This window comes from Onychomys torridus, chromosome 3 (genome assembly GCF_903995425.1).
Source record: "Onychomys torridus chromosome 3, mOncTor1.1, whole genome shotgun sequence".
NCBI lineage: Eukaryota > Metazoa > Chordata > Mammalia > Rodentia > Cricetidae > Onychomys > Onychomys torridus.
This window is the reverse complement of record NC_050445.1, coordinates 100660370-100680926: the sequence shown is the minus strand read 5'-3', so window position 1 is coordinate 100680926 and position 20557 is coordinate 100660370. Positions and strand designations below refer to the sequence as shown.

Genomic DNA, 20557 nt, shown 5'->3' with positions numbered 1-20557 from the left:
GATTGGATTTTTTATATTGTATAAAGATTTTGTATTGGACTCATCAAAATAGAATAAATAATTTTTTTGTCTGAATTTGTCAAATGTTAATGGACTGGACATTGTTAATATATATAATGGACTGTTTTTGTCTAAATCTTTCAAATGTTAATGAACTAGACATTGTTAATATAATTCTTGACTGTATATATTATATATACTTATTGGATATAGTTTTTCTTAAATTATTTACAAGCTTCTTTTATTATTTTAGACAAAAAAGGGGAAAAGTGGTAATATTGTTTCTCTCAATATATTGAGCACCTTAATAAATTTATCTGGGGTCAGAGAACCGAACAGCCACTAGATAGACATAGAGACCAGAAAATGGTGGCACACACACCTTTGATCCTACCACTTGGGAGGCAGAGATCCAACCAGATCTCTGTGAGTTCAAGGCCACACTGGAAACAGCCACGTATGGTGACACACACCTTTAATTCCAGGAAGTGATGGCAGGAAGCAGAAAGGTATATAAGGCATGAGAACCAGGAATTAGAGGCTTTTAGGCTTTTAAGATTTTTTTTTCCCTGAGACAGGGTTTCTTTGTGTAGCTTTGCACCTTTCTTGGAACTTGCTTTGGAGAACAGGCTGGCCTCGAACTCACAGAGATCTGCCTGGCTCTGCCTCCCGAGTGCTGGGATTAAAGGCGGCTTTGAAGATTTTAGCAGCAGTTCAGCTGAGATCCATTAGAATGAGGACTCAGAGGCTTCCAGTTTGAGGAAACAGGATCAGCTGAGAGATGACAAGGTGAGGTTAGGCGTGGTTTATTCTCTGATCTTTCAGAATTTACCCCCCAAAATAAACAAACAAACAAACAAACAAACAAATAAATAAATAAATAAAATGGTCAATCACTTGTCTCAAATTCTGTTGGACAAAGTGCAACCACAAAGTTGATGGCTAGCATCAGCAGCATACTTTCTCAACAGAAGCTGAGTTTAGAGTACAGAACTGAAGGACTAGAGGGAGCTGGATGTGACTTGTCCCCCATAGAGCCCTTCCTCTGTTACTCCCTGGCTTCACTTAAACAGTCTCCAGCCACCTCAGCAACCTTGGACATTCAGTCTTTCCGTTAATTCTTGGAATTGACTCATATTATTTCCAAGAAGTCCTTTCTTTTTCACATTTTAATTGTTTTGGTAAAGAACGTGAAATATATATGTATATGTATATATGTGTATATATATATATATATATATATATATATATATATATATATATATATATATGTATGTATATGTATATACACACACACACACACATATATATATATATATATAGTTTGTATTATTTATAATGCTAAAACATTTTTGAGCAATTGACATAAATCATGAGTGAAGACTATAAAAATAAAAAATAAAAACAGAATAGAAATATCATGTGGGACTGTGGAGATTCGTTAATTGGTAAAGAACTTGATGTGTAAGTATGAGGAAATGAGTTTTTAACTTGTAAGACACATGTAAAACCAAGCATAGTAGTTTTCATTCTATATGCACGGTGGATCTAAGTGGGATATAGGAGGCAAAAGAGGAGATATCCTAGAAGCCTATGGTCAGCTACCTTAGCATACATAGCTGTGAACAACACAAAAAAAATCATTCTCAGGTAAGATAGAAGGCAAGCACTGACACTGGATGTTAGCCTTTGATTTCCACACACATGCCTGCATTCACACACACACACACACACACACACACACACACACACATACACACACACATACACACTCACACACACAAAAAACACACATACACACACACACACACACACGGAGGAATGTTCATAGCTATACATACACATGAAAAAATGTAATAAATAATTATCTATATGGATACAGTCAACTTAATGATTCCATTGCCATTATGCATGGTACCTGTCTGCCCTTCTAGGACCTGATAAGGTCATGATGGAAAGGTATGTAGTTGCTATTTTCCTGTGAACTGGCTTGTTCATGTTCCACTTAGGTGGCCAGCTTCAAGGTTGAAGCTTTTCCTTTGTACACACTGAGCTGTAAAGAAGTTTTTATGTTTTTATATAATAGATATGGGAATGAGTTTTCTATTTAAATGGAGTGGACACTAGCCAAGTAGCAAACAATAATCACCAGTCAAGAGCCTAGTCAAACCGCCTCAGATGGTTCAGTAGAGACATCCTGGCTATTGATCCAGTTGCTGCCCACAGTCATTTATCTAATGTGAATGCAGTAACCTCAGGTTGAGGGAATTTGTACAGAGAAAATAAGCTCAATATAAACCTTACCATCACTGAATGTGGAAATGGACGTTATATTTTTAAGCAACATGAGGAGTACAGTTTGGAAAATACTGAAATCTAAAGAAAATTGGCAAAGATGTTTATTACAGGGCTTCATTTCCTAGTGACACGCTGCTCATGGCCCTTCCATTCATGTTCATATCTTATAATATGATTTAATTCTAGTGTTTTACCACCAATGACAGCCTCCCACCAGCATCTTCATTCACCTTCTCAACAACAGATTTTATCTAGAAATAGAAATATTTCACAGCTAAATGTGTAGCTTAGAGGTATAGTAACTGTCTAGCATGCACAAGGAAATGGGTTCAACCTCCAGGCACACACACACACACACACACACACACACACACACACACACACACACATTTTGTGGTTAGAATCTTAACATTTAGTTCAGAGGCATACACACTTTAAAAATATAGAGACAAGCCAGGCAGCGGTGGTGCATGACTTTAATCCCAGCACTCAGGAGACAGAGGCAGAAGGAGCTCTGTGAGTTCAAGGCCAGTCTGGTCTACAGAGTGAGATCTAGGACAGGCACCAAAACTACACAGAGAAACCCTGTCTTGAATAAAAAAAGAAGAAAAAAAAAAAGAAAAGGAAAATATAGAGACAATACTAGTGGATTCCTGTTCATTAAAATACATTGAGTATAAATAACATTGTATATTCAGCTGTACACCAATCTCTTACCATCCAAGGCTCAGGGAACTTTAAGGAAGAGAGGATGGAAAGAATATAAGATCAGGTGGATGGGGGAGGGGAGCTGTCATATGCAGACGTCTGGATAGGAAATGGTTACTGCACAGATCAACATAATGCAACTGTGATTTCCTGCAGATCAAGCCAGTCAAAATTCCAGCATGGCAGGAGGGTCAGAGGGGATAGGAAAGTGTGAGCTTAGGACTGTAGCTCCCAGGGACCCTGGCTGTAGTAAGAGAAGGGCTTCTTTGAAGGAATTAGAAATCATGGAATTTCAGTGTAAATACAGGGACTCTGTCCTTCCTGACTTGTACACCTCCAAAACCAGCCCTTCATTCTCCAATTTGTTTTCATAAGTGGAAACAACACTGTCTTATCTTGGTGCTTACACATTTTGTATACTTTAGGGAAACCCTTGCATCTATCAGTATTTAAGTACTCATTTGTTACCATTCTCTGTGGTCATTAATTCATGGGATAAAAACCACACAGCTATATAGAGGACCTTTGCTTGAACATCCCTCCTCAATGAGTGGGCAGCCATTTTTCAATTAGCAGGTGGTGGATATTTCTACACATGTGTTCTGATAATGTCACTATAGTTTTTTTTCTGTTTATGTTTTTAATTTAGAAAAACTTCTGAATATAAGAAAAGTTGCAGCATGGATGTGAGTGGGACCCTTAAGACTCCACCCCCATCAGGGGAGTTATTGAAGTTGACAACTGCTGAGGGAGATAAAGTCACTTTTCTTTAGGGCTTGGATGTTACTAGTTTGCTTATACTGTGTGACTGGCAACAAATCCATGTGACTGTGCAAATCACTGTTTGGATTCACTGGGTTACTGGTAGATACAAAGAAAAAGATACATTGAATGAAAATATATTTTCAATAAATTTTAATTAAAATAATTGTATTAAAATGGAAAAACATACTTTGAGACCCTAGAGCAGTGGACCATTTATAAATTTACTGTACCGTCTATAACTGGCCACCATTCTAAGTGCTATCTGAACTACTCACTGAAAAAATGCTGAACACAACACCCAAGGAGAACAGACTAATGATAAAATACACTGTGATCACCGGGTGTTGGTGGTGCACGCCTTTAATCCCAGCACTCAGGAGGCAGAGGCAGGTGGATCTCTGTGAGTTCGAGGCCAGCCTGGTCTCCAAAGCAAGTTCCAGGAAAGGTACCTGCCTCAAAAAACCAAAAAAAAAATAAATAAATAAATAAATAAATGAAATAAAATAAAATAAAATAAAAACAACAAAAAAGAAACCCAAAAAGTAAACGCTGTGATCATCCCAAAGTGTGGAAAGAAAATTGTACACAAATTCCATTATCATGTATCAGCTTATGGAAAATATCATTCAGGATTTTTATATAGAACTAGGCACTGGCATCTGCTTCTAAAAGGAAATGGTCAAAAGCATCAATAATTTTTTATGCACTAGCATTAAGATCAGGCCCTCTGGGTAGGTGGCACCCAGACTGTGGGACCAGGACCTGTCCTTAGTGCATGAGCTGGCTGTTTGGAACCTTGGGCTTACACAGGGACACTTTGCTCAGCCTGTAAGGAGGGGACTGGACCTGCCTGTACTGAATCCATCAGGTTTAAATGAATCACCAGGGGAGTCTTGGCCCTGGAGGAGATGGGAATGGAGAGGAGGGGATGGGGGAAGGTGGGGGTAGGGGCAGGAGGGGGAGGGCAGGGAAACCCATGGCTGATGCGTAAAATTAAAACACAAATATAATAATAATAAAAAAGACATTGTGTGTGTTCACACATCTATTTGTGTATATACATGTACATATGTGTGTGTGTGTGTGTGTGTGTGTGTGTGTGTGTGTGTATGTATAGACATATACACACTATATGGATACATGTACATGAATTTATATTTAATATATTTTAAAAGTTACACAGATGCATTTAGTAGCTATTCATCAGTTTTTGTCATCATAATTCTGACAGTTGAACCCTTTAAAGAACATGTATCAACTGTGACAAAAATAACATGTGATACGTGTGAGGTAAAAATACATATACTCACTATACATACAAGTTGCTATATTGCAATGCTAGAATGGAATCCAGGGTTTTACCCATCCTAGGCAAGTACTCAAGAACTGAACTCCACCCTATTTCTAATTTTTAAAACTCTTAGTTACATCTAAAAAGACTACTGACACTCCATGGAAAGAACATTTTAATAAATCTTCTCTTGCACTTGAGTCTAATATATATATATACAAGATAAGATTCTGTGACTGTAATATTTTCTCTTATATGTAAGGTGCTATCCAGAAATTTATACTCAAGTTTTTCAGGGTCATGGAGCAATCTTAACACTATGAAGCAAAGACTGTAATGCTGTCTCAAAAAGATCTATGGAAATTGTGATTCAATTAATGCTAACTCTAAATTACTATGGTAATGGTAAAGTACTATCTAATGGTGATTGAAACTAAGTGTGAGGTATCTAATTTACTCAACTAAGATTAATAAACAATGTAAATGAACAGCAATAGAGCACCAAGGTCAAATCTTTCAAGGTAAACCACTTTGTGGTGTGTCTTCAGGACAGCTACTGTCACTGTCGGTGTCTGTACTTCACTGTACTTGCTTGAGAGTGCTAAGACAGCTCACACAGGGCTTCATAGTATTTCCCATAAACTCCCGAAAGATTTAACAGCAGGGATCCATTGGCCAAATTAAAAGAAAAATAGATCTTTTTGTATAAATCTCAAAAAGTCTGCATTTACATGCATTAAGTTGTTCAAAATATAAAATAGATTCGAAAAGCAATGAAGCCAGCAAACAGATAAGGTAAGCAATCAAATTTTATTTAATGCTTCTTGGACTGAGCTGTCTAAATGTTAGAACTGGCCTGTCAGCTAATTCCAGTGTCCATTTTCTTGTCTCTATGTTAATGGCCACCACATTTTCTGTAAGGTACAGTTCAGACCTCCTCCATCTCACTTGTCTACTGCAGTCGAATAGCAACCTGGGTAACTTCTGAAAGAAGAAACCAGAACTATAGTCTGTCATAGCCTCTGACTATCAAGGTTGATCAGAGCACCTATATTAAGTGAAATCTGTTTTCCCTGGAGATGCTCTACTCTCCCTTAACCTTAATGTTGGTAAGTGCCATTGTAGCTAATTCACTTTCCCAATGAGATCCTTAAATCCAACCCAAAGTAGAGGACATTTTGCTTGCCCTTTACTTCTCTAATGGTACTAGACATTTAAGTAATTCTTATATCTCGGAAGCTTTTAGCTGCAAAATCTGGTTATTAGTACAAGTTGTTCTACATGCTTCCCTCTAGTCTATGAGGAAATCGGTATTCCAATATATCTTTTTTTTTTTTTCTTGCACAAATGTGTCTCTTGCTAGCATCTGTTCTGTCAAGCCTTTAGAAATTCAGAACTAGGTCTCTCGTAAAATGAATTTCTTTTGTAAATATTGAGAATAGGGACTTGAAGATCTTAAAGATTGTGCACAGCCTCATTAACCTTATTCTAAATTTACTGGTTTTGAAGTTACAACAAAAGTATAGTAACTTTTTCATGAAGTTAGCACAGGGTTCTTCCTTCCCTCTTCAGCTGACCAAGAAATTCTACTGCTCAACAGAATTCTCCGTATTTGAGTATCTACTCCTCTACTGAAAACCAAGCCTGCTTCCTCCTCCCCTCTAAGTTATTCTCTCCATAGAAAAATCTCACATTCTTTTCTTTCTGAGTAAACACATCAGGAGGTCATCAGAGGCAAGCAGGCAACAAAGGAGGATTTCTTCTTTACCATCAGATCTTTTCAGTCCTCCACCCCCACCCTACATCTTTCAGGTGCTGTCAGGGGGGTGGGAATGGAGAGGGGTTTGTTGAGATATGTATGTCTAGTGTCTTTTCTTTCATGTCACAGTAGCAGTCTGTCATCATCTATTTCTTGACCCTGTGCCAACAGAGACAGTTTGACTGCTTGGAGGAGCTCCTCCTTAGCAATTAGAATGATTTATATCTGGGAATTTTCTGAAGCAAAAGAAATGAGTCTTCACAATCCTCCTTCAGAGGAGCTATCTGCTGGTTCAATGAGTTACCTATGGAGTTGGAGCCAGAACCTGAAACTTAGTCCTCAAATATATGCTCCTTTTCAGAATTGGTCAACATGTTGCATGTAAGAGATCTGGGATTACATTTACCAAAATCTTACCACTTTCAAACCACTGGTGTTTCTCTTACAGCACTGAGTGTTTCAAACACTGCCGATAGTGTGGAGTTCAGTTAGGATGTCTTCTACGCTTCACGTTGGATAGAATTATCCATCCAACTTTCTTTTTCTTTTCTTTCTTTTTTTGTTTTTGTTTGTTTGTTTTTTGTTTTTGTTTTTTGAGACAGGGTTTCTCTGTGCAGCTTTCTGCCTTTTTCCTGGAACTCACTTGGTAGCCCAGGCTGGCCTCAAACTCACAGAGATCCACCTGGCTCTGCCTCCCAAGTGCTGGGATTAAAGGAGTGCACCACCACTGCCCAGCAACTTCTTCTTTCATTTTGGGGTCAGGTAAGTATCCACCTTCTCCTAGAGACCTGTGTTGGAATATCTCTCAGTTTATATTAATTGCTTTCCTTCTTTGTTTTCTTTGAAAGCCAAGAATATTTTTAGTCATGAATATAATTAATAAACAATGCTTACTGCAATTAAGGTTTTCAGATATATACTGTGTAATCATAATGCACATGGTTTAGCTTCCTGTTCCAGGGCTGTCTTCTTAGGAAGTCAGTTTGTCACAAAAGAGGAGTAGTCACTTTAGAAAATCAGAATTAGAAATTATCCCACTGCATCAATTACAACCTTTTGTTCATAATGATATTGCTAACATGTTAAAAACCAGTCTGAATCCCAAAATATTTCCCATTGGGTAAAGTGTTTGCCATGCAACCTGGCCACTCTGAGTTGGGTCCCTGGAATTCATGGTGAACTGACTGCTGAAAATTGTCCTCTGCCCTGTACTTGTATGCCCTCACACTCGTACATATACAGACACACACATTCACAAAGCAAATAAATAAAATAATAATAAAATAAAAATTTTTAAAAAGATCCCATCTTGTACTGGGCACTATTCTGAATAAAATATTGCAAGTCAGATACAATATGCTATCTTCCATAATCTTTTCTCTAACAAGAGAGGAAATGGGAATGAAGAAAGGCAAGCAATTCTGTGACAGAGGTACATGTGGGATGTTAAGAAACCCAGAAGAGAGACAGCCCCTCATTACCTGTGTTAATGAAGGTTGCAGACAAACAAAATATGAACATGCCTAAATTAAGCAGAGACATTATTTAAATGATGGTGGATAATTATTGAGCCACTGGGGAGGCTAGAGAACACAAATGAAAGGGTTGGTAGACAGGGAAAGAAGCTCGGCTGCCTGAATCAGAGCCATCAGCAGGCTGGCTTGGTGCTGCTGTAGGCTCTGTTAGACATAAGAAGCCAGAGGTTGAATGATTGTAGCTAATTGATGCTGGATTCCACATCTGTTGGTAGAAATGGATGCTGCTGCTGTGGTCAGTGCTGGTGTCAATGAAATGGGATTCTCATTGGTCTTGCTAGTTGTATACTTGAAGTTTGATTCATTTGCAGTGGTTACACCTGTTTAGCAGAGTGTAAACTACTGTGAGGCTAGGAACATGAATATTGGGTTAGCTTTACCATGATACACAGGCAAGCTCCCTTCTGAAAACTTCTGCAAACAGTCATCATTTGACATTAGCATACCCACACAGACTGGAACATCCTGTGTTGTTAAAAAACAAACACATAAATTATTGTCTACAATAGGAATCTTAGCCTAGGCAGATATCTTAGCAGGTGAATGTTGTGCAAGAATGTATGCCATGCAAGTTGGAGGATCTAAGTTCAAATTCCCTGTACCCACATAAAAAAGTGAGAATGTTTGTACCTCAATACTACCATCTAGAATTAATTTGTTGTTATTGTTTCTTTTCTATAATGATGTATTTAAAAGGGCTACCAATTTTTCAATATTTACACAGATAGCTACCTTGTGAGGCATTTAGTGGTCCTATACTAAATGTAGATATTAGGACAGGTATTGTGGTATAAACCTTTCATTTCAGTACCCAAGAGACAAACTGTGTGAGTTTGACACTACTGGTCTTATCTACATTAGGCTTTCAAGGCCAGCTAGAGCTACATGGAAGACTCTGTCTAAACAAAACATAAAATGTAGATATTAAATATTTCAAACTTAAAGACTCACAATTATGACTTTTGTAACATTTTTACACCATAACACTTGGTTTTCAATGTAAATATCCAGAGGGAACCTGTAACAAGCCAGAGCAAAGAGATCTAGGTATAAATTTGAGAGGATGTAAAAAAAAAATGTAACTTGCTAAGTGATTTCTTTTTTTCCCCCTAAGAACAAGATGAAGAATTGCAATTCTTCCCTTTCTTTTTAGTGAATACTGGCCGCATGTTTTCCACATACCAGGAATTCAGCTGGATTACAGGAGCCCAGGCTTGACTTGGCCCTGATGATCAGAAACAGAGGGCCATGGGCCCAAGTATTGCACCCAGAAAGGAAATGACTAGGCAGTGCTATAAATTCCCATTGTGAGGGTAAGAGAGAGAAATGTAGTAATTATTTTATACGTGGGTTATGGGACCTCGGGGGCTTGGTTGCCCCTGGAGAGAAGATCTCCAAGTAAAATGGCGCCCAATGTGGGGCAAGAGTTTCCACCTAAAACCTGAGAAAAAAGATTCTAAAACAGAACTAAAAACAGCTTCCTAGTTGTCTCTCTCAAGTTAGCAGCAGCCTGCCAGTTTGAGCTACTATGGCAGGTTTCTGGCATGTGCATCTGACCTGCAGTGTGGTGGGAATGAGGAGTCTAAAAGCGGCACTTTTCTCTGCTGCATGGTGTATTTAGACTTTGCTAGTTTAAAAAAAAAAAGTGGGGGGGGGGTTCTGGGCTATGCACTGCTTTGATAGAACTGCTTCTGATAGTTGATGGTACACATGGCTCCAGACGCAGACCCAGAGCTGTCGGTAAACTGAACCACTGCCACTTAGGGAAGCTGAGGTGGGCAGAGGCAGCAGCCACAGTGGCGTTTTAGTCTTACAAAGATGGATATTACACAGAGAATCTGGTTTATGTTGTCTTTGGGATTTTTAACTACAAAAAACGATTTGATCATAAAAGCTGTTGAATTAAACAAATATGTAAATTTTAAAGGCACCTTGACTTCAAAATTTGGATATAAGGATATGTTGCTTTGGAAAAGAGTCTCTGCTTTTGTTTCCACAGAAAGCCAGAGGCTGTAGATTTGCTCAAAATTAAGATACATCAGGTTTGATCAGCCAAGATCACCTGAAAGGTCTCCGATGACACCATGGCCCAGATGATCCAACATCCAGAATGGTTTCAAGGCAACTGGTTCAGAGGTTTACCCTCACGGACTACTCCATAATCCTAAAATTTTCTTTGTGTCCCCATAAGATCAGCGCCCCCCTCAAGCAGGAAGTAGTAAGAGAAACTATGCTCAATTTCCCAAAATTATTAAGCTGGTTTTGGAGATGGAATTGGCTCACTCCTTCTCTAAACCCATTGCTGAAAATAAAGGTTAAGAGATTTTTGTGTCCCAAAGCAGAAGAGCCCTCTGGTGTGGGACAGAAAAAAGAACAATATTTTTATTTAAAACAGTTGATTATAAATGAGATCTCCTTCTAAAGACGAAAAGAGAATATAATATAGATATAATAGGATGAAAGGGTAGATTAAGGAACTTACTTCTAAAGAGCAACAACTTGTTTAAAATGTTTTACATTGGTATAGATTTTAGTCTATTGATACAAACCTAAAGTTAATTTTGTTGTACTGTGTATATATTCTACTCGTGTTTAAGGTATTATGTTTGTATAACTCATTTTAAATTGTAATGTATAATTAAAAATAGATTAATAATTTGTCATCTATGATAATCATACTTATAGCCATGTTAGTTAAGTCTTCTAGGTATACATAGAGATATTTCAGATAGATAGGTAATCTTCAAATACTTCAAAGACCTACAGAATATGGGATTTAAAAAGTTTTAAAATTCAGACTTTCTGGACAGTGCAACATGTCTGCTCCTGGCAACACTGATTTACTTCAGAGAGGAGGATGGGCATTGAAGATACTTCATATCTTATCTTCACCTTGGCAAAAACAGCCATTTGGGCAAGAAAATGTTCTTGCCCAGACTGCTTGATTGACTAGACTTGCAGAACCCATAAAAAGGTGACTACTAAACTTTGCTTGACAAAATGGTCCTTCAGGTTCCTACTTCACAGAGGAAACTGCCAAACCTTGTACAGGACACTGAGAGAAGTGACCAAGAGACTCTAGCCCCGTGGGCTGAAGACAAATGCGCCAAATTTACAAAGGAACATTAGGTGACTGTCCAGGCTGCCAGCTGTCTCTGTCTACCCTGCAAGACTCCCAAAAGTTTCGTGCATCCTTCTCCTGTTTTTCAGGTAATATTATATCCTTCTGAGGTTTTTGATGTGGTTGAAGACTAGATAGTTATAATTTCCTCAGTTATGATAAAAGATAAGTTAGATATAAAACCTTAGACTCATAAATCTAAGGTAAATAAGGTATCTTCTTTTATATTGTAACTGTAATTCTTGCTTGATAATTGTTATCTAAAATTTTACTATATAAAAGTTAAAACCTTGTTTTTTGAAAAAAAAGGGGGGGGAGGTGCTTTGGATATCGCTCTGTATAAATAAAATGCTATTTGGCCAGTGGCCAGGCAGGAAGTATAGGTGGGACAAGAGAGAAGAGAATTCTGGGAGGTGGAAGGCTGGGACAGAGAGACGCTGCCAGCCACCGCCATGACAAGGAAGATGTAAGGTACAGGTAAGCCATGAACCAAGTGGCAAAGAAAAGATTAATAGAAATTTGTTAATTTAAGATAGAAGAAGTAGATAACAAAAAGCCTGCCACGGCCATACAGTTTATAAGTAACACAAATGTCTGAGTGATTATTTTATATGTAGGTTATGGGACTGCGGGGGCTTGGTGGCACCTGGAGACAAGCTCTCCAACTACAGAGAAAGCTCTGCTGGGAAAGTGATTTGCTATGCAAGCATGAAGACCTGAGTTGTACACTTAGCGTTTAAGTAAATAAATGAACATGATGGCAGGTGCTTGCAATCCTAGCACCAGGGACTGGACACACAAGGATCCCTGGCTAGTGTGCCTCTCTGATCAGAGAAAGCTTCAATTGGTAGTGTAAGAACCTGTCTCAAAAACAAACTTGATGGCTCCACAGGTATACACACACACACACACACACACACACACACACACACACACACACACAATATCCACTACACAGAGACATACACAAATTGCTAAAAGTCCATAATGAGCAAATCCGCATTCTTGAGGTCTAAGTCCCTGAAGACTGAAAAGCAGCTAAATCCCTAGCTGTGCATTTATAACCCCAAGAAGAACATAACCATAACAGAGAGTATTCAGCAGGTAGAGTGATAAATTCAAAGATCTCTAATTTCTCTAAATAATGATACTTTATTTTTATATTTTCATTTTTATTAAACTATACTAACATGATCACTCCCCATCTCTGTCCTGCCTTTAGTTAGTCCATTATCCTCTACCTCCAACCCTTCTCATGTGTTCCTCTCACTCCCTCTCAAGTTCGTTGCCTATTTTTTTTATTGATTATTATGGTTACATCTATGCACATGTAAATGCATAAATATATGGACAGAACCTGCTGAGTCTGCTTAGTGTTGCTTATATGTAACTTACATTTCAGGGCTGAATGAACGCTTTGTACTGAATCACAATTAGGAAGCACTTCCCTGGGGAAACTAATGCTCCCTTGTTCTACAGTCATGAGTTGCCTATAGTTCTTGCTTTATTGGTCAGGCTGCATGAAATTTCTCCTTTCCATATAAAAATGTCTTTTTCTGTTGGAAATAACTAATTTATAATACCAAATGAAGCAAGAGTTTCCAGTAAATACTATGAAATACCAAAAGGTTAGTCCAAACAGGTTTTTGTTTTTTTTTTTTTTTTTAGGTTTTAAAAAGTTGACAAGTGTCAACTTAACACTGTGTGATTAACAACATGTTTATTCTGGTGTGTTATGTGATAATAATATCATAAAGAAGTTATCTTTGAATTATCCTAGAAAATGCCTACAAGGTTGTTACTGTTTGATGTAATCAATTCTCTTCCAAACTTTGAATCTAATGTACTCCAAACAATCTGGTATTGACTAATGCTATATGCTATCATAAACATTAACCTTGGCTTTCACCTAGGAAATAGAGTCTTTAACTGAAACTGAGGCCATTTAGGTTATCACACTGGCCTAGAATATTTTCTTTCCTTTTTTACTTTGCATAATGTGAATGAATTTTATCTTGTTCCCTGCAATATTAGGCAAAAAAACAGCTTTTCTTGACTCTGCATGAGTAACCATTAAGGGCCATTTATGCAAATGTGACTATTTTACAAGCATGTCATCATCTGAGAAAATCATGTTAAAGTTTTCTTTAAAATCTCAGCATGATATAGTACCTATACTTCTATAAGTCTTCCAAAACCAAGCCCAAAAGAAAGGTTGTTAGCATTTACTTTAACAACTTAGAAGAAAAGATGCCTAATCTTCCATGTGAAAGGTCCCTGTTGGTAATTGAAAAATGAATTAGTGGTTAAGAACATGGGTTTCCCTACCAAAGGACCCATGTTTGATTCCCAACACCCACTTAGCAGCTTATTATTGTCTGTAACTAGTCTCAGAGGATTTGATACCCTCTTCTAGACTCCTAGGGAACCAGAACATGTGTGTTGGGCATGCATACATGCTGGCAAAAACCCTAGACACATATACATAAATTGTTTAAAGGAACCTGTTTAAATGTGGAATTTTTCCTCCAATGAAATATCTTCATTTTTTTTACCAGGCATGATGCCAAAGAGCTCAACCTTGCTTTGCCACTATGAGCACTAGGGGCATGCTAGCCTCCTAGAGTAGCCTCTGGTTTAGGCTTAAGGATGCCTGAAGTCTTATGGTGAAAGCATTCTAAAATGAAAAAGAAAATAATTGTAAAAAAGTATCATGTCAGGCAGTGGTGGCAACATGTCTTTTATCCCAATACTGGGGAGGCAAAGGAAGGTGGATCTCTGTGAGTTTGAGGCTAGTCCGCTCTATAGTGCTCCAGGGCAGTCTCCAAAGCTACACAGAGAAACCTTGTTTCAAAAGAAGGAGGAGGAGGAGGAGGAGGAGGAGGAGGAGGAGGAGGAGGAGGAGGAGAAGGTAAAATTTAAAAAAATTAAAAAAGAAGAATGACAATTCTCAGAACCAAACTATTTAAAAGCATGGAAGTTAATTCCTCCAGATTGATGCCTATACATATGAAATATATCCAATCCCATGTGTGTATGTGTGTGTGACTCTAGCTAATTTTTTCTCTTCTTTATATGGTAAAAAACCTACTAAGAGAAGTAACTCTACTACCAACATAATTTGCAATTATGAGTAAAAGAATATCTATTTTAGTCATTTTCAAACTTTTTGAATTTACATATTTATAGGGATTTAGAGTGGTAAACTAATAGCCAGGTGTTTCTGGGTACTAACTGCTTCTCAGTACAGCATCTCATTCATTATATCACCACAATGAAGCAACCTTTATAAATTTCATTCTCTCTGTGTGGAAGTTGAGGACTGAGATGGTAAATCACGTATCAAATGTTCACAATACAGAAGTAAGAGAGTTACTCAAATTCAGTTCTTTCTGACACCATATAAGTGGATTGCTTATTTCTATGACATAACATGTCACTTGTATACATATATGTCTAGAGTCCTTTTACAGGTCACATTCTAGAGTCAGCAGATGAAAAATAAAGTGGATATTTGGTGTTCTACTAGGAAATTTCCCCAAATTCTCTAATGAGTACACGTCCTAGAATTCTAAATATAATTAATATGTTCAAAGCTAGAATGTATCACTGTTTCTCTGATTGTCTATCAGATAAAGGAGCCTGATTAGAAGCTGTAATACATGACTTAAATACTGAAATCACATTATGAGTAGAAAGATACACCATCAGAAGTCCACAGAAATGAAGGAGCTGGGAAGATGGTTGAAAGGATAAAGCACTGGAATGTGAGGAATGTGGACATCCCAGATTCATGTAGAAACTGGACAGCACTCATAAGACAGAAAGAGAAATCTTCAAGGCTAGTTGCCTAACTAGACTCTCAGGAACTGCCAAGGTCTGGGTTCAGCAAGAGATCCTTACTCTTTCCTTGATAATAAAGTGCAGAATCAAGAAAGGTGCCTGATGTCAATTTTGAGAATACACACACACACACACACACACACACACACACACACACACATACACACACATACACACACTCACAGAGTGAAACAGAGACACCCCCACATGTGTGCTTACATATGCAAATACACATACATACTTGCATACCACACACAAGTGAATGTATATACCCACAAAGAAATAAAGTAACCCCATAGCAATTAAATGAACTTTTAACCTCATGTTTCCTCTAAGTCAGAGTGGATAAACTTAGTCCATATCATATAAACTATAAATTCTCCATCAGTATCTCATTTTTCTCTCTTTATTTATCAGAGAAGCAGGGTATCTATGATGTACATACTGAGCTTATTGTTATTAATTACACTGGTAACCTAGCACACATAACTTATAACCATTCTCTGAATACCACAACATGTAGAACTAATCATAACATGTCACCTAAAACTCCCATGTCTTCCCTTATGTCTGCAGCAGCAGTTGGTCACCAAGGAGCTGAAATATTATATTTGAAATGCCTATCCTGGACATGGTCTTGTTTTTGAGCTGAGCATCTCAATACCTTGCTAGCTATAAGCATAGTCTGGAACATGCATAAAATAATACTAGTCATTCCTTTTTGCATTATATAAGAAACTTTAATATCATATTTTATGCTTCTGACCAATGACACCCAGAATAGCAAACATATAATTATCTCCCTGAAACTTGTCTACAGAATATAGTCTCTTATAATGTCCTAGAATAAGCATTTATTTTGATCCCAAAACAAGAAAAGCAGTTTTGTTTAACTGAATATTTAACATAGTGACCATATAAACAATGAGATTTTGTGGAAGAATGATGAGCATTTTCCTTGCTTTATCTAATACAAAGTTCAATGTTAAATTTGGGAACTATTTTTAGCAATTAAAAGATGGTGGCCAGGCTTTATTTCTGAGCTATTTTACATGCAATTTCTCTTGACCTTGTCTAACTTACTTATTTCCACTTAGATATTTCAGACGTTTCTCTGTGTCAACCTTATTTTGATCAAAGCAAGATTGGAAGAGACAGAGAAAGGAATAAAAATAGTCATTACAATGATTAGGTATCTCTTTGGGGACTCATAAAATGTACTGCTAATGAATTCTACATATCACAGCTTGCCAAAAGGACAGAGTTAGAATTTCCTGCCAGATTTGAAGGTTTCTAACTGAATTATGGCAGATTTTTTTTTCCCTTAGGAACACAACACTGCGTAGTGAATGAGAGACACATGTTCTCTGGTGAGAGTCTTGGGGACATGATCAGAGCTGTGAGATGATCAGCGAGAAATGCCAGGCAAAGCCAATACACCAAAGGGAGGATTGTATACCCGCCTGAACCAGAAATGAGATTTTAGATGACCACTCTTTGTGATTACTAAGAGTCAGCCAGGGAAGCTTACAAACAGGAGGATCTCAGTCTGAAGGCAGAAAGGAAGAAGGACCCAGATGACTAATGATACTTAAAATTGCATCAAGTGATTGTGGTGGGAGTTAAAAATATGAGATTCACAAAGAAGCTTCTTTCTGCAGTCATGTGCAGGTTTATCAGCCACATTCACTGAGTATGTCTATAGTGAAGGGTGTTATTCAAGTCCCTGTCATCAAGATGAATGCCATTCCTTTCCTCATGAAATGGACATTTTACTCATTCACTGTCAGCCAACCACATCGGTCAGTTACCATTTTGATTGAATACAATTCTTATAAACAAAATTGATTGTTTTACCTTAGCATAACTTCATACAGCCAGGCAGGGTGTGGGCACCTAGAATTCTAGCACTTAGAAGACAGAAAAAGGGAGAGCTAAAGTTTATCCTTAGCTAAATAGTGAGTTCAAGGATAGCCTGGGCTTCCAGAGACCCCTTTAAAAAGATTTAAATAAATCTCCTGCAAGTGCTACTAACTAGAATTGACTCTCTGAAAGCAATCTCAAGTTTAAGCTCTGTTTGCCTAAGTAATTCTGTCTCTTAGTCAGTTTTGTTTGTTTTGTCCTAGTCATTCAAAGGCATCAAATACTCTTATAAAATCAGGGTGGCCCTGTGATGGTGTTCATATAATTCTAAACTCTACTTAGGAGAGAGGCCAGGAGGAAAATTGCATCATGGGTAGACATAGGCAGCCACATTTTCTCACTATCTATAAACAGATTGGAGTTCTCCTCCACATCTTCTGGCAGAAGTTAGGCACCCATTGTCGTGTTTATTCTGTTCACATCATCTGTTGGTATCAAGGGGCTGCAGTTTTATACCTTTGAAAATCTCTCCAAAAGTAACAACATGCTGTAGATAAGGACTTCAATGATGCAGTCACCAGACTCATGGAATGTAAGATCAAGGACATGGTGGTGATTATGTATACTGTTCACTTAATAATATCTCAAGAAAACTCTGTAAAGCAGCATGTTTGAAGAGTACAGTAAGTGTGACAATACAATCACTTCCTACCTGCCTCTTTGGAAATCTGTGTAAAGGACTCCACACCTTTCTCTCCATAGCTTCCTTCAGATGCAAGAGTAGACACATAATTCCATCCCAAGGCCTTTACAATGTCTACCATGGCCTGAGCTTGAAACGAATCAGGTGGGACCACTCGAGAGAAGAAGTCATAGCGCCGATCATCACTGAGCTCAGGAGCCGTGGATGCATAACTAATCTGAGGTATCTGAAATGACAAGAAAATACCATGTAAGAACACACCAGGAGGGTGGGACAGACTCATGTGCACTTAGGACAAACCATTCAAAAGACAGGGCTTGAATAGTGTATGAGTATTCTGCCCAGTTTCCATTCTACATGTCCATCTAGATACACCCAGACCTTTCTTAGAAGTAAAGGGCATTTTCTTTATTTTCTTGTTCTAATTTCTCTCCTTAAGAAAAGGGAGTAAGGACACCAGGGGGACACTATGGTAACCCTCATGGATAGTTAAGAGCAGAGACTTTTAATTAATTAATTAATTTTATAATTAATCCACCAAGTACTATGACAGGTACAATATCAAAAGAAGCCCAATTTCCTTATATCTAGAGACCAGCATAGACCACAGAGGCTATGGTTCTACATAGACAACATGAAGTATTAGCAGAGTCTTGAGGACCTGCAAGAACACATAGAAGTGACTTCTATGTGGTAATTCATTCCCCAAAGAACATTATAATATATCTCAGTAGTGCCCCCAGCCCAGGTAAGGAAGTTCCCTGGTGTAAACATTTCATTCTAGTACAGTGGTTCTCAGCTTGTGAGTTGCCACCCCTTTGGGAGTCTCATATTACATATCTTCCATATCAGATATTTATATTATAATTCATAATAGTAGCAAAATTACAGTAATGAAATAATTTAGTGGTTGGGGGTCACCACACCATGAGGAACTATATTGAAGAGTTGCAGTATTAGGAAGTTTGAGAACCACTACTCTAATGGATCTCACACTGGGAAGATCATCTCCACAGTGTCACACATTCTCCTTGGCTGCTGGTAGGCAGCTCTAAGTCATATTGGGTACAGTTCACAAGGATTTGAGGTTCTCTTCTTTTCCAATCAGTGAAGTATCTTCTCCTCTTACATGAGATAAATCTATTTAGTTGTAAGGAACTCTAGTGATTGTACCAAACTGAGGAATCACAGCAGGACATGAGGTATCAAATTCTGCTCTTTTCTCTTGTGTAGCTAATTTAGAGGATTATTTGAAATTTAGTTACTTGGTGGTTTTGATGCATTGATTCTAAGCTAAATCAAAGTTTACACATAGAGGATCTGTAACATACATATTATATTAGGTTATATTATATTATATTAATTATATGTCTGATTAGTACATATGCATACAAGTACACATACACACACACACACACACACACACACACACACACACACACACACACACATACACATACACAGAGTCTCAAACACACTAAGGAAATTTCCAAAGCCACTATTGATGACAAACTTCACTTGGAATCTGACATTGGTGTCCCTGTGTGAGTTACCTCTGCAATGTACTCTGTCCCTCTCCCAATGTGACCAACTTTTTCTCTCTGATTTCTGAAAGTTTGCAACCTATAATTAGCAGTACAAGTAATTATCTGCAAGAATAATGACATGACAATATTTTGTATAAAAAATCCTCTATCGTATTTTCTCAGAAATCTAAATATAATTTGATCTTTGTATAAACTGATCTGATAATTCATCTGTTTTGCCATAAACATCCCAAAGCCAAACTCACTTTGCCTTTCTGAGTTTGGAAACTTCTATTTAATATTGGCTATATCTGTTTTTCAAAGTTATTTTCATCTCTTGAAACATGGTTATTACTACTATAAACATCACTTCTCCTCCACCTTTAAAGTTCAACACTAGCCTCTTACAGCCTGACAGAAGTCAGATTTGCTCTGCTCCCCTACACACTGTGCAGGTTGGCTCCTCAGCACTGGCAAGAAGGCTCTCTGCCCTAAACTGGAAGCACAAACTAGTGTTAGGAACCTCAGAGTCTCCTGTTGAAGACTTTACCCGAGTAACTAAATTATATGGCTATCAAGTGGCACTGGGAGTAAAATGGAGTGTCAATAAGTGCTGGGATCAGAGCATAATCATTTGTTAGCTCATAGTTCTACTGCAATGAGTTAGTTGCATCAACAACTGTTCTCACAAGGCAGAGATGCACATTGTTTATTACAATGCTAGGACAGGACAGAGTGGGTATTCCATGCCATGGGGAATAATTATGAAAAAGCAGGATAGTATATAAACCATAACTAATATCATCCATTCTCCACATTTGGGGTGGGGGGTTGAGACAGGTTTTCTCTGTGTAGCTTTGTGTCTTTCCTGGAACTCACTTTGGAGACCAGGCTGGCCTCAAACTCACAGTGATCTGCCTGCCTCTGCCTCCTCAGTGCTGGGATTAAAGGCATGTGCCACCACTGCCTGGCCATTCTCCACATTTGACTTTTGTGGTTTTTGGAGTGTGATATGTCCTAAACAGCTCATGTGTTTTTAATACTTGGTCTCCAGTTGGTGACACTGTTTGGGAAGGTTCTGGGACATTTAAGACATTGATCCCTGAGGAAGTACATCACTGGACATGGGTTTTGAAGTCTTATAG

At 37.9% G+C, this 20557-nt stretch overlaps 1 protein-coding gene across 1 annotated transcript in view; it reads right to left on the bottom strand.

Moving 5' to 3' along the window:
- Positions 1-20557, bottom strand: part of Grm7 (glutamate metabotropic receptor 7) — a 918190-nt gene that overhangs the window by 615739 nt on the left and 281894 nt on the right. The window contains exon 2 of the mRNA XM_036181053.1: positions 17896-18112. Coding sequence (XP_036036946.1) covers positions 17896-18112 — 217 coding nt within the window. The remainder of the gene's footprint in view (positions 1-17895; positions 18113-20557) is intronic.